The sequence below is a fragment of the Anser brachyrhynchus genome (genome assembly GCF_964034855.1).
Source record: "Anser brachyrhynchus genome assembly, chromosome: 1".
Classification (NCBI taxonomy): Eukaryota; Metazoa; Chordata; class Aves; order Anseriformes; family Anatidae; genus Anser; species Anser brachyrhynchus.
The window spans coordinates 168,696,246-168,710,106 of record NC_137694.1 but is presented as its reverse complement, the minus strand read 5'-3'; the positions used below and the strand labels follow the sequence as shown (position 1 = coordinate 168,710,106).

Here is a 13,861-nt window from a genome sequence, read left to right as displayed (position 1 = left end):
TCAATAGGCATACCCAGCATGTCCCGAAACTCATGGGGTCCTTCACTGTAACACCAGAGCTTCTTCAGGCACTACCACAAGACATATACTCACTCTGGGAGGTGCCCATTTTCCATCTACAGGCAAAGGCAATGTCCTGAACTTTGCCTACATCTTGTGAAGAAACCCCAAAACAGAAGCAGAGTTTTGATGGTGGTGGCACTGGCAACTTCCTGCCTTGTACCCATGTGTTCATATGATTTTGGCCATAGAAGGAGAGATGTTAGTTGCAGTCCTCAGACAGAAGGGTTCATTTGGCATCTCCCCCATCCCAGGAATAAACTGCCTGAAAGGACACTGGGTCTTCTGCACGAGCACCGATGGAAACGAGGTTACTCTGCCTCAAGGAATGCAAGAATCACGGGGATAAAAGCTGGGCAGAAAAGGGGGATCCTGGCTCCATAATGGAAATCTGGGCCCTCAGCTTCAAGAAGGAAATGGTGAAAGCTCTGTTTCAGTGTCCAGGGCTGTTTCTGTTCTAACACTGCTCCAGGAAACTAAGCCTATAGCTCCAGTCCTGTCCACACTCAGGCATGATTCAGGCTCTCCTTACCCACTCTCCTCATCCTCTGCTCCTTGTTTATACAGTGCACTATATTCAATAAGAAGGGAGATGAGGAACTCCACCATCCCACAAATATCCCATGTGATTAGGCCTGTGTGAGGATCCTAATGAATAAAACGTCTCTGCGATGCTTGTGCTGAGAACACAGGTCTCACCTGACAAGCTAAGTTAACGATGTTCCTCTGCAAAAAGTGGGAGCGCTGCTGTTGGTGCTACCAGCTTGTTTCTCAAAAGAATCATACCTACTCTGTTATCATCCAGAAAAAGCTGTGAGGACTACCTCGAAATGAAGCAGATGCTTTTAGTTCCTGCTGGTCCCCTATACAGTCCCTAAAAACTTTTCTAATGTGACTGGGCTGGTATTCCTATGGAAGCATTTAAGCTCCCTAGACAGGAAAGAGAAGTATACAGCTAAATCAGATGCGTAAGACCTTTGATCACTCCTGAGGTGTGTCTCTCCAACGATTATAAGAGGGAATTCTGGAGTCTTTCTTCAGAGGTCAGAGCACCCTGCAGAACTTAACCTTAACCTACAGGCAAAAGTTGGTGTCTCAGCTCGGCACAAGTGCTTTTTGCTCAAGGTTTAAAAAAGTTTTGTGAGTGTGAAACGGAGGTACCACTGCCTCCAGTGTAGCACGACACGCTCTCAGAATAGCTGAGTGAAGGAAGGAGAAATTTCCTAGCAGGTATGACTAATCTGTACTTTACTGCAAGTATCTGGAGTCTTAGTGACCTCCTGATTTTTCAGTTTTTCCCCACTGAAAGTAGTATTTATGCACTGAGCTGCAAGGAGGAAAAGGCATAGATTAGGGAATTGCTTCAAACTCTTTGGCTATCCTAGATGCATTTATTTTTTATTGCCTCCGTTTAAAAAAGAAATAATATAAAAATGAGCTAAAACTAAAGTATGTAACAAGGACATTTCAAATCAGGCAAAGAGAAGATTAAGCATTTTCTTCTGGCAGTTACATTCTATTTATTATCATCATCATTCTTTATTATTTTTCCTTAAAAATGATCCAGATTGTCTCCCCAAACATGTTGCTTTTAATGTTTGACAGAGGCTAGATTCACTCGTGGTTGAAAGCAATCAAAGTTCAGGCACAATAATTTATTATTCTAAAATCCAGTGCTCTGCAGTTACAATTTGGTGCTAGAGATGAATTGCAAGTACCGACCTGGGCCTCACATTCCTAACGACTTAATGGGAATCCTAACAAGTGAAACAGTGTACTTTGCAATGCTTATTTTCTTTTTAAACTGGTGACAAATGGGAAGTACTACTTTGAGCTAGCCTTACAAACAGCAGGAATAAAACAGAACAGCAGAAACGTTTGTCTTTGAACAGAGGAGAGTCAAAGCAAACTAAGGTGAAAACAGTGTCTGGCAGGGTAATTCAGATCAGTGAAGTCATCCAACTCCATAGCAGCCTGACCCCAACGCAGCCCCAGAGCTACAGCTGCCAGCTAGACAGCTACTAGCCAACAAACTAGCAGAGGTGCAAGCCAAGGAGCCAGCAATGAACCCATGTGCCAATGCAGGAAAGCTATATTCCAGAATTTGGCATCTGGGTCCTTCAGCTGCCAAACATCTCCCATCTGGCTGAGTCTGTGGAACCAGGTGTTAAAAAAAAAAAGGGGGGGGGGGGGGGGGCTGGTAAATTACACAAGATAAAAGCAGTACTGCCTCCAAGACACCAATGATAAAGAGGCACGTTGTGCCTGCCAACACCTGAAATTCACATATGACATCACTTTGTCAACAGTGAAATGGTGGACCGGGGTACTTCTGGATCAGGAGAGGCAGTATGGACAAAATACTCAATGTACCACAAGAAAAGAGTAGTTGATATGCATGAACTGGAGCAACAGATGGCCTGTGGCCATCCATGGAGGTCATCAGATGCAGAACGCATGGGATCGGTTTTGAGTAAAACTAAGAGATTTCATGAGCACAATATGAACAACCTACAAAAAATGTTTCTTCAAGACTTTGTGATCCACTCTGTTCCCCCGCTGTCACAAAGAAAATCAAATATCTGTGAATGTTTTTGCACTCTCGTAACTAAAACACCATCACTGTGAGTATCATTTTATGGAAAATAGCTTTCTTGAAATTCAGGGGGAAAACGTAACTTTAGTAAGAAAAAAATGAAAAAAGGAAGAGAACTGAGGATGCGTAAAATTTCATTCAAATGAAATACATACACTTGCATAGCTCTATTTAATTGTAACAGTTCATTTCTGACAAGTAGTTAGTGTTCCTAAGCTGTTAATAGCTCTATACTCCAAGAAGCAAGACCAGCTGTGATGAATACTCCTACCAGTGCAAGAAGTGTTAAGTGAACCATAGGAATTCATAATTTTAGGTGATACACTGATTAAATTTAAATTCATCTCATTGGCCTTACTTCCACCTTTCACCCTGCAGATAGGCCCACATGGCCTAAACAAGGTTTGACAGATGTGACCTTCCTGAACAATTTGCTCCATTATTTTAAAAAGACAGAGAAGACCCTATATCTCTCTTCCAAGTTTAGGGTTTTATGAACAGCTATGTGTCTTACCAAAATATTATATTTCAGCCTCATCTCACTCCAGCCAGAGCCAACAAATTTGCAGTTGTTTAGAGCACTGAGATGCCCCATGCAATCTTCATCTACTTATAATCATCCAGGCTGTTCAGGGGGTCTTACAAGTAGGATATCATGTTCTTTGTTATGGTATGTGTAAATTCAAAATGAATTTTTTGAGCAAATTATTGACAACATAAAAACTTGAGAAAAAAATTGACAACATAAGCCTCTCTCTTGAAAATGCTTCCTGTAGAATAGAAGTGTTTATATAGACTATTATTAATAATTATAGCTGAGTCTGTATCTAAAATTGTATGTGCGAGGCATTTATTTATTTATTAATACTTATTATCATTTATTTATTTATTAACACTTTGAGAGATTAGTAGTTTCTTCAGCAGTTTCTGAAGCTATACTGATACGTTCAATTACACTGAAATTTTGAGTGGAAACTTCTAAAAGGAAATTCTATTTTATTATTGTTTAAATAAAAATATCTTCTCAAGACATCAAGTTCTGTTAATAACGTTATATTTTTGTTCTCAAGTAAATCTCAAAAGCTTTGTACTGGTCTTAAAAGAGAAGTTGCTGCTGCTACTTTGAGAGTATTTGAGTAATAAAATCCTGCAAATTTTTAATATAAATATACTAGTTGTAACGCAATTAACTGCAAATTGGTGATATGAGGAGACTTGAGGAACGACTTCGGTATTTGACTACTCATTAGCAATTTGAAAGTGTAATTGCTCTTAAACATGCCATCTTCTTAATTTTCTTACGAAGCTTAGATCTGCTTATAAACATGAAGAATTAGATTTCTGATGCAATTATTTGCTTGTAGTGAATGTAGGAAGTTGTTTCTCCTTTGGTACTCCACAGATAGAGGTTCTGTGGATTACTAAGGGTAAACAAAGTAGAGAGTTGACGGGTTTACACTTGTCACATAACACAACTCCAAAGAAATCTTTTTACGGGCCCACAAAACAAAGGAAGAGATGAGGACAAACAAGCAAACGCACCGAGAGCTGACATTTTGTTGCATACCATTTTTAAACCCAATAAAGCATGAGCAATGAATCCAGCAAAAACAGCATCCCTGACAGCACTGGTACACCTGTTCTGTCATGTATGACCTGTATGCGCGAGGTCAACCCGAGGCACCTGATGGTGTTACTGGTATTACAACACTTGCTGGAACCTCCCACTGGACTTCGGTGTAAACTCTGCACTCTAAAGCAGGTTATCTACTAGGCACATTACACAGCAAGGTTTTAAGATTTTGGCATCCTTGAAAAAACAGCAAGGAGACGTTTGCAAATACCTCTTCCTACATTTTACAGCTTTGCTCATCTACTATTTCGTGGTAATTGACAATGACCCATTAGAACATATGTTACGTTGATCCACGTTAACCTTGGGTAAAGTAAGTTATTACTCAATTTCAGTAGGCTACTTTGGACATTTTCAACTGCATTATCAAACATTAGACAGGATTCTTCTTTGCTATTCTCATATTTTATTTACTAGGATTTGGAAAAATTGCAGTTTTCCCACAATGCACACCACCACCCTCCCAGCCCCCAGAAGATGAAAAACAAAACCAAAAATCAACTTTGGACCTTGCCCAGCCCCACATATCCCCCAGCCATGACATAAAGAGGGAAAGAAAGCTGAAAAGTACTGCTACTAGGCTTTGTCAATAAAACAGAACATTATATAATACACAATAAAATGCTTCATACCTGGAGTTGAAAAAACGAAAAGGGTTAGCAGCTGACCTGGCACAGCCCCACATGCTCTCTCTGGAAATTGAACACAGACAATTAGGAATTTTAAGTTACCCCAAACAATTGCAGGGGACTTAGACAAAGTTGAGGAACACTTACTGCAAAGTAAGCACACGGCCTCAGCATGGAAGGGATTTAAGATTTTTCCATTCGTTTTAAAACTCCTCCTTAAACTGAAATTGCTCTGTAGAGGCCCCAGCTAATACTAAACAGGTCATTAGGAGCTCTGCCATTAATTTGTGTGGGAGTAGAGTCAAGGCTTAAGGGCCCAGGTGTCACTTGGTGGTGGTCATTCTGGATCATGGTGGATCACATTTTCTCATTAAAAAATAATCAGTGACCAAGAAGAAAACATTAAGGAGAATCTTGAGCAGACAGACATTGTGTGAAGAGGGAATAGAGGCTAGAGCACACATCCCCTCCCAAAATTGTGCTGCTTAAGCAACATTATTCCTAACACACCATAGAATGACCTAGCCATAAATGCTTTTACTTAAAACTGAGACTCCAGGGAAAATAGATAATCTGCTATGATATTATCTGGAATATTGAACAATACAAACGTACTATGTAATAGCTGCATAAACCCTCATGCTGTGATTTGGACTACATGGAGTAGTCCTTTTCACTGACAACTTCTGATCTACTACATGTACTCAAACAAGAAGCAACAGACAGCTGGCTTTCTGAAAAAGTTCCACCATGTTAGAAAAGAAAAAAAGAAAAACCTGTAGGAAGCCAAGTCTATGAATAACCCACTTCAGTCCTTCCCTCTGTGGTTTAGACCTCAGACGTACCACAAAATTAGTCTGAGGACAACGCCCAAGAAGCTAGCAAAAAATATTAGAATAATAACATGAATCATAAAAAAATGTTACAGCACGCTAGCTGTTCATTGCATTTGCACTGCAAACATTTTGGATTCTTTATAGCGATCAGTTAAAATGCTCAGGTTGGGGTTGGCACAGTAATTGTTGAAAGTAAAAGGAAACTTGCAAAGAAACTTCTCTAGATTTATCTAACTGCTCTTACCTTTGGCCCTTGGTAACCTGTGGCCTAACTTGGCACCTCAACATTTACAAATAATCTGGTTTTTTTTCCCAAGATTTTGCACTGCATCCTTCAAACCTCTCACATTTCTATGCTTGAAGTGTACAGTAAATATTTGTCTTCCTTACTGTTCGATTTTGCCATTTGCTAAATGATAAATTTCTGATAATGACAGAAATCTGCCACCAAAATGACAAAAGGCTGCAAAGAACCTTCATAGCAATCTGTAATTTATCAGCTCTATCATGGCCTGACATTGCTTTTCCCACCCTTTTTCTCCACTCCACATGTAGAGTTTCTGCATTCTGCAGAAGTGCATCTGAGGTATGTGTCCCATGAGATCACTAGGTACAGGTTTATTTCACAATTGCACCCGTAGGTAACCAAAGGCACTGGACAAAACCTCCCCCACCCCATTAACCCTCAACTGAACTCAACGTGCATTGGAAAAATGGTAACTGGAAACCGTGCCATTGACCGTTCTCTCCCATGCAAATTAATTTATAATCGCCTTTTAGCTCACTCCATGTCTTACTAAAAAAATACTTATTCCCAAAGCTAATACAGACAGCAATACATTACTCTGAAACCATGACTAAACTTTGTACAATTATTTTCATAAAGTTCCATTTTTAACACATAAGCAATATGGCAGGCAAAAAATACAGCTGGTGAAGATGAGAAGTGTTTGCATGCTGAATTTTTGCCAATGGGAAATTCAGCAGACAATTAAAACTCTGGTAAGGACTTCCAGTATCTAGGCACTAAAGAGAAAAACCACCAGAAAATCCATCTTTCAAAGAACCCAAAAGACACCTAAAACTTGCAATGTTCCCCTTGGTTTGGCCTGAAAGCCAAAAGGCTGTGGCTCGCAAGTGGGACAACTTAGCCTGAGATGGCTGACGAGTTTCCTGCCCCTAGTTGGCTGCCTTATTCTCATTTTACTAACATCTGAGTGGGACAAACAAGTTTACAAGCCACATTTTCAGATTAAAATGTACCTTAAAATACCATTCATGTTGGGGTGGATGAGGAATAGAAGGGAGAAACTGGCATTTAAGTGCATGCCTATGCATCCTGTCTGGACAGTTGAGCACCTACCTCCCACCCCAACGCTGCTCTGATCCAGAAGCCCAACCCTTGCCTCCGGGGCTGAAGTTTTTCTGTGCTCTGGAAATGGCTAAAACACACTCGACAACATGGATTCAGCATAAAAAGGGATCTCTAATAGTCACTTTCCAATGCAAAATACCAGTGTAGGAGGAAAAAGAAGAGAAAAAGGATGTTGTGGGGCCACTCCTGGGTATCTTTTGCATCCTAGCCTTGTATTCAGTTGGCAAACTTGGGTATCTGGCTTCCTGAGTCAGTGTGCTAACCTCTAGTTTTTTATGCCGCAGGTAGGTGGCTGCATGACTGCTGCCCCTGCCCATCATATCTTTAGAAGGAGTGGATCCCCTCCTGTGAGGCTGCTAGGAAGAGGATAGGATGGGTTTTAAAATAGGTAGAAGCAGGTAAGCTCTGAATAGAGTGCTTGCTCTCTCATTTTCCACAATGAGAAGTTGGCAATGTAAACTTTTTTTTTCCAGACTTTGGCTTTAATGATCAGGTCACAAGCTCCACAGAGAACAGAGATGACCCACAGCCATGCACCTAGCAGGTAACCAGAGCATTTAACTCTCTGCTGATGATACTAAGGGAGTGCTGATACCTTGTGTAGGTGCTCTGAAACTGCTGGAGCCAAACACATATTTTATAACCTTACAACGCTTCCACCAGGACCCCAAAGTTGACAGTCCACACCTTGTCCCAAGTGCCTGCATGGTTCATCCTGGCTCTGAGCACATGTAGCTCATGCACATTGTATGGGACTAGTGGTATCTCTATGCCATGTGGTACATTAACAGGCGTGTGCCCATTACAAAACTGCATGTTCTTGGTAGAGCGTGCTATTAGGATTCAAACACATTTGCAAGCAAGACTCTGCCTTAGTGGTGGCTAAGAAGCTCAGAGAAATTATACAGTGATACAAAAAAAAAAAAAAGTCAGGCAGTGGAAATGCTGAGTGCAAAGGGAATCAACCTCTCTAGCTAAGCAAATAATTTACTAAACATTATCCTGTTCTTCCACTTTCAAAACCTCTGTGATTGAGATTTGTGTATATTCAGTCATTATTCTAGCTCCTCCTATGAACTTATTTGACTCTGACTCTTTGGCCACCTGCCCAAAGAGAAAGCTATGGTCATCAGCTCTCTCATTTTTGGGTTCTGCTTGAAATGCTGGAGGTTTCCCCATGCAGCAGCCACTGTAGACAAGCCTTAGGATGAGCATTTTCTCAGGGCAGCCTCTGACCTGCCAGCCCACTCCATTCTGCCTGAGCTTAATGACACAGGCTAAGCAAGAGTGGGTTTGATCCACTGTGGTCTCCTCTTTAGTTTCTTCCTGCCTCAGTTTTCCTATTTCCGTGCATCACTATCCTGCAGCAGCTCAGTATATCCCAGGGGGATAAATAAATAAAAATGTTGCCCAAAACTTCATTCTTGACGTGTCTTTTGTGTGTCATGGCTACAACAAAGAAGCTTGACTCTGGCACTTGTGACTGTTGTTACTTCTGACACACCTCAGCATTAGACATTGTCTCAGCCACTGATTTGCTTTCTCTCTTATTTCAGCCTTCAGTTACTTTCATTTTGCCTAGAGTAACTTCATATGCGTGGTTGCTTTAAGCTCCAATTATCCCTGCCTTGAAGTGTTCAAAATAGTAATGGTCACGTCCTCAGCCACATACCCATGGACAACGACACCTTTTCGGCACAAGGGCTCAGCACAAAAATTTCTTCTATATCCATCATCCAGGAACCTCCTGTCATTCCTCTTTACCTGAAGCCTAAAAAGAACTTGCTGTGAGAAATGAGGTTGCAGTGGAGTGACTCTTAGTGAAACAAGATGGAGCTAATAAAGGGGAAAACCCACGACAACCTTTCCCCATTGTGAAGAAGAAAGGAGAACAGTAGAAAAAATACATTGTGGTTTTTGTTGTTGGTGGTGGTTTTTTTGTTTGTTTGTTTGTTTGTTTAGAATCTTGTATTCACATGCTTACTCAATTATGCCTGGCTGAATGGTGTTCCTGTCTTAAGAGTGCCCTCCTTTGCATGCCTTTTACATATACCTGGGACCTACACAACTTCCTTCATGTTTTTGCATTCACTGATCTGAACACTCAGGAAACACTTTTCATATGTTGGTATGAGCACTGCTATTAAGAATTAATTGTGCTGCATGTTTGTCTGTCACAAAATCACAGGAACTGCCATATGGAAAAGGAAAGATAAAAACTTATCTGATCTAGATAATGAAAAAAGAAGTAATTTTGGCTCAAGTGACAGCAGAGGACAATGCTCTTTCTTTTTCTTATCAGTAAGTCAAGGTAGCAGTTCACTGAGGTAGTTTTATTCTGGCTTTTTCTGGCAGAGTTCTGCTGTCTAATCCACGCTGACGAGTATTTGCTGCAGCTCTGAATTTCTTAATGCACACCTTTCTGCCTCTGCTTTCTGTGCTGATTTAGAAAGAAAATACAGAAAAAGCTGAATAATGAATCATCGGGGAAACTCCTGCCAAATAGGCACACAAACTGCTAACTGGGTAGCAGTCATACATATTGTTACTTATAATTCATATTTCAGTGTCATGCTCTTGAAGCAATCACACAATGCATCCTCCTCCATCAATAAAAGGCATTTCACATAGCTAACCACTAATGACTAGAGCTTCACTCTGGAGCAACACAGAGCAGTGGATTTAGCGTGGGAATAGATCCCAGCTCATCCTCTGCTTTGCTGTGTGCCTTAAGCAAGTCACTAACCTGCAGATAATTATAATATTTGAACACACAGGGGACCCGTACAATTTAATTAGTTAATGTTTGCAAAGCACTCCAAAGATAAAAAGTGCTATATGAATTATAATCATACTCTATTGTTTTGGGGCGTTTTATTCCAAGGCACACTTGTGTAAACATGTTTAGTGATGTAAAATCCCAATAACGACAAAGTTTGATAACTACCTTGAAATGATTGGCACTTCTTGGACTGAAATTAAAATGAATTAACAAATTTAATCTATTTTTGAGACGACAATTATATTAGACAATTAAATATAGATACTGAACTGAAGCCAGGAAACAAGATCTTTGAAAGTTTGTTTGTAATGGATAAAGGTAATGAAAGAGACATACAGAAAGTTATCTGTGAACCCAAATGTTACAAATAACTCTCTTGCTGCACTATACTGGTCTCAAAACAGGCCAAGTGTTACTTTTTTTTTTTTTCTTTTTAGCATTCAGATTTCTGTTATGGTTTCAGAATTGATCATTAGATGCAATTAAGTTAATGGTAAAAGTCACCTGGACTTTAACAGGGCCGGGATTCCTTGGCTCTTTCAACTTATTATGCTTATTAATTTAAATGTTTCTCTTCAAAGGAAAATATTACTCCTAGCAATGGTATGGTAAAATATGTATTGCAGCTCAGTGCCTACCACTTCAAAGTGATTCAAAAGAAGAGAGCAGATTTCCTAATGGCAATGCCTCCTTGCTCTAGACTCATCTATGAACAGTCACTGGTAACTTACTGTTGCAGGGTGGACTGGAAAAAAAATATTTTTGTGTAGACCAAGCCGAAAGCTTTTTCTTTTCACATTAGCTTTCTTCAGGGAATAATTTGACAATATCCCTGTCTCCTAATACACTGTCATTTAAGCAATACCATCCTTTCAAAGCAGGCAGCTATGGCAACTTCTTTGTAGAAGCTGCTTTTGATTTACAGTTGCCGTCCACCTGGCACTTGTTCCTAATGATCACTGGCTGATGGGAAATCTGTTATCCTGGCAAAAGGCTCTGAGACACATACAAGAGATTTTCACACCAACAATCCCAGAATCTCTGTGCATGCACAGAATGGCATCCTTTGATTTTATTGCCCAGCCTGTCAAGTTATTAATTTATTTTTTTTTGTAAAATGTGGCATATGCAAAAGAAAAAAAAAGAAAAGAACCTTCATAGAATAGTATAGGTCTACAAATAAGTTTGTAAAGTGCAATCTAAATACACTATAGAAGTCAGCACTTCTTTACTGAGTTATCTGAACTGCGTGTAAGTATAAATCACACTTTACAGCAATGGCATAGTCCCCAAGTTTAGATATACCGGTTCAGTTTCTTCACGAGTCACAGACTTCTATCATGGCCTCAGAAAACCACACAGAGTACAATTCCTCACGTAACTTTAGCAGTCTTAAGGTTAACCATTCTCCCTAAGGAATTTGTGCAGGCTCCTTTATAACCATGGGGGAAGACAGGCACCTCCAAAAGGCATGAGATGATTGAGAAGGGTTGGATGAAAGATGCAAAAATTGGACCTAGAAGTATGCACATCTCTACTCTACTACTGTGAAAATCCAAAACACTTGAGCTTAACTTTCAGGTAGCTTAAATTATGAGAGACGAACCTTGCTGCAAGGTTAAGTCCAAACTGCACCAGCCAGTACTGCTCGGGGGTTCCCTAAGCTGGCTGGGACACAGCTCTCCTCTGCCAGCCCTTGTCCAACCCAGCAACACTTTTCACAGCACAGTCCCTTTCTTTTCTGCCACAGGATACAGATGTGAGACTGCTGACAAAAAATAAAACTAGGACAGAAATATCCACGAAGTGGGGGCATCAACCACAATACAGATGTTTGTCTGCCTTACTGGGCTCTATGTCACCAGTGCATCTCACTTAGGTATCTGCATACGCACCTCATTTTTAATGCTCAGTGAGTCAGATAGGTTTGTTCAGTGACTTGAGAGGGCTGAGGAGAAACCCCATGCCAAAAGAGTCTGTGGGGAGGTGGGAGACTCATGGCCAATTCAGTTTTCTCTGTTTGGGGCCCCAGTGCCCCCCATGAGCATCGCAGCAACTGAGCAATCTTCTGCTCGGAAAAAATTTACTGCAATGGAAAAACGCACCCCAGACTTGGCAAATCTTCATGAGAAAAGTCAAATTGAAGCTGATGTATTCCCACAATTTTACTTTAGACAAACTAGCATTCTCCAGTGAAAAAAAATGCTTTATTGAGAAATTCTGGAGCAGCACTACTCAGCTCTTCGTGTGCAAAGTCACCATCCAATTGTGTGCCAGTTTTAAATTGAGCATTTGTTCACAGAGGGTGGATGTACCAGAGGAGAGAGAAGCAAAGTTCAAACAAGTACTGCCAAAACACTCTCACTTATGCTTCTTGGGAGACTCAGGGCAAAGTATTTTGTCAGTAACTAGAGGAAAAAACTGAGGCAGAAGTTCCCTATAATGAACAGCACAATAGTAGTAATGATTGCAGCTGAAGCAGGAAAACAGATATTATCCATGTAGAAAATGAATGGCTGATGGGAACACACTTATAAACCTCAAAAGAGATAAAAATCAACACAGAAGTTGATTTACATTGAAGAAAAGGAGGGAGAAGAAAAGGTAAGAAAAAAAATCAGACTCAAAAACTACTTATCAACTTGGTACTGTGGCTGTGCTGTCTATCTGCTGTGGACTTTCTTTTTCTCTCGTGCAGTAACCAAAACTTTCTTCTGCTGTGTTACGATAATAAAACCGAGCAGAATTTAAAAATAAAGTAAGATGATCACATTAGCATTAACGTATCAATCACGTAACGTAGCCAAAGAGAACGCGTAGTAGGGTCAAAGCCCTCTATTTCATTTTCCTACAAGCACCCAGCAGTATCCAGCGCAGCGCAAGAAAGAGTTCATGCTAAAGGTCAGCACAGTCACATCCCAATGACAAATCACATTTCTATGAATTAACTGCAGCTATCACTACAAGTATTCAGGATTTCCTCTCTGAATTTTCTGTCTCTGCTTCATTCCAGAGAAACAAGAAGCTTACTCAAGCAACATTAGTTTATATGCACAGTCCATCTTCTCCTTGACGTGGAAAAATGGTTTCATCAAAGGGGTTCCCTCCACCTACACCTCATAAGGAGCAGAAATGTCTGTAAGGGCAGAAAGAGAAATTTCTGGATCTTTGGATTTTAAACAACACACTGGTCAAAAGCTCACACTAAAAACCACCCTCCCTCTGCCTCTCCCACTGCTGCCCTCAGTCTCTGCAGGTAGGAGAAATCACATGGCATGTGTGTTTGGGGGAGAGAGCTACGTGGTCTGAAATACTGAGGTTTTACGGTGCAAGTGTGCAGGGCAAGAAGAAGCTGAATGCCCCGTTCAAGGTTTGTGTTGCTGTGTGCCATGGGATGGCTCCTGAGCCCCGCTGCATCAGGGCAATGGAGGGGTGGGAGGGCTGCCATGCTGAGGGAACAGCACTCTGCCTCCAAAAGGGGAACTTAAAAATTTTACTGGTCTTCTAGGGCTTGACTAATGCTTTCTCTTTTCTTGGCTTCATAAAGAATTCTGGAGTGTATCTGAGATTTGACCCTGAATATATGATGCTATTCTGGCTGTGTAATAAGCACCCAGCGGTGTCAGGTATATAGAGGCAAATCTGTTCTTTGTTAGAGAGCTACATGTCAGAATGAGTTTGTAAAACATGCTACGAAAAGGATGAAATGTTGCTTACAGTGCAAAGCCCACTGAAATCCACATATCGTGGCAATATTTATTATCAAGAGCAAATTATCTGAGATTAATAAATTATTCCTAGTCCAAGTTATGGTAAAGCACAGGAACTGCCATAAAGCAGCACTCTCACATAAAGAAATTTCACCCAAGTGCCCTGCTGGAAATAATGACTTTGTTTATCTATAACTTTACATTATTGATTGAACTGAAGAAGGACTATGAAGTAATTCC

The 13,861-nt window shown here is 40.6% G+C and overlaps 1 protein-coding gene across 21 annotated transcripts in view; it reads right to left on the bottom strand.

The window, feature by feature from the left end:
• Window positions 1–13,861, bottom strand: part of KLF12 (KLF transcription factor 12) — a 246,156-nt gene that overhangs the window by 61,339 nt on the left and 170,956 nt on the right. For 18 of the 21 annotated variants that reach the window (XM_080556836.1, XM_080556823.1, XM_080556838.1 and 15 more), the window contains one exon: window positions 4,922–4,981. The exons of the other annotated variants lie outside the window; for them this stretch is intronic. In XM_080556836.1, coding sequence (XP_080412962.1) covers window positions 4,922–4,981 — 60 coding nt within the window. The remainder of the gene's footprint in view (window positions 1–4,921; window positions 4,982–13,861) is intronic. 21 annotated transcript variants of the gene reach the window in all.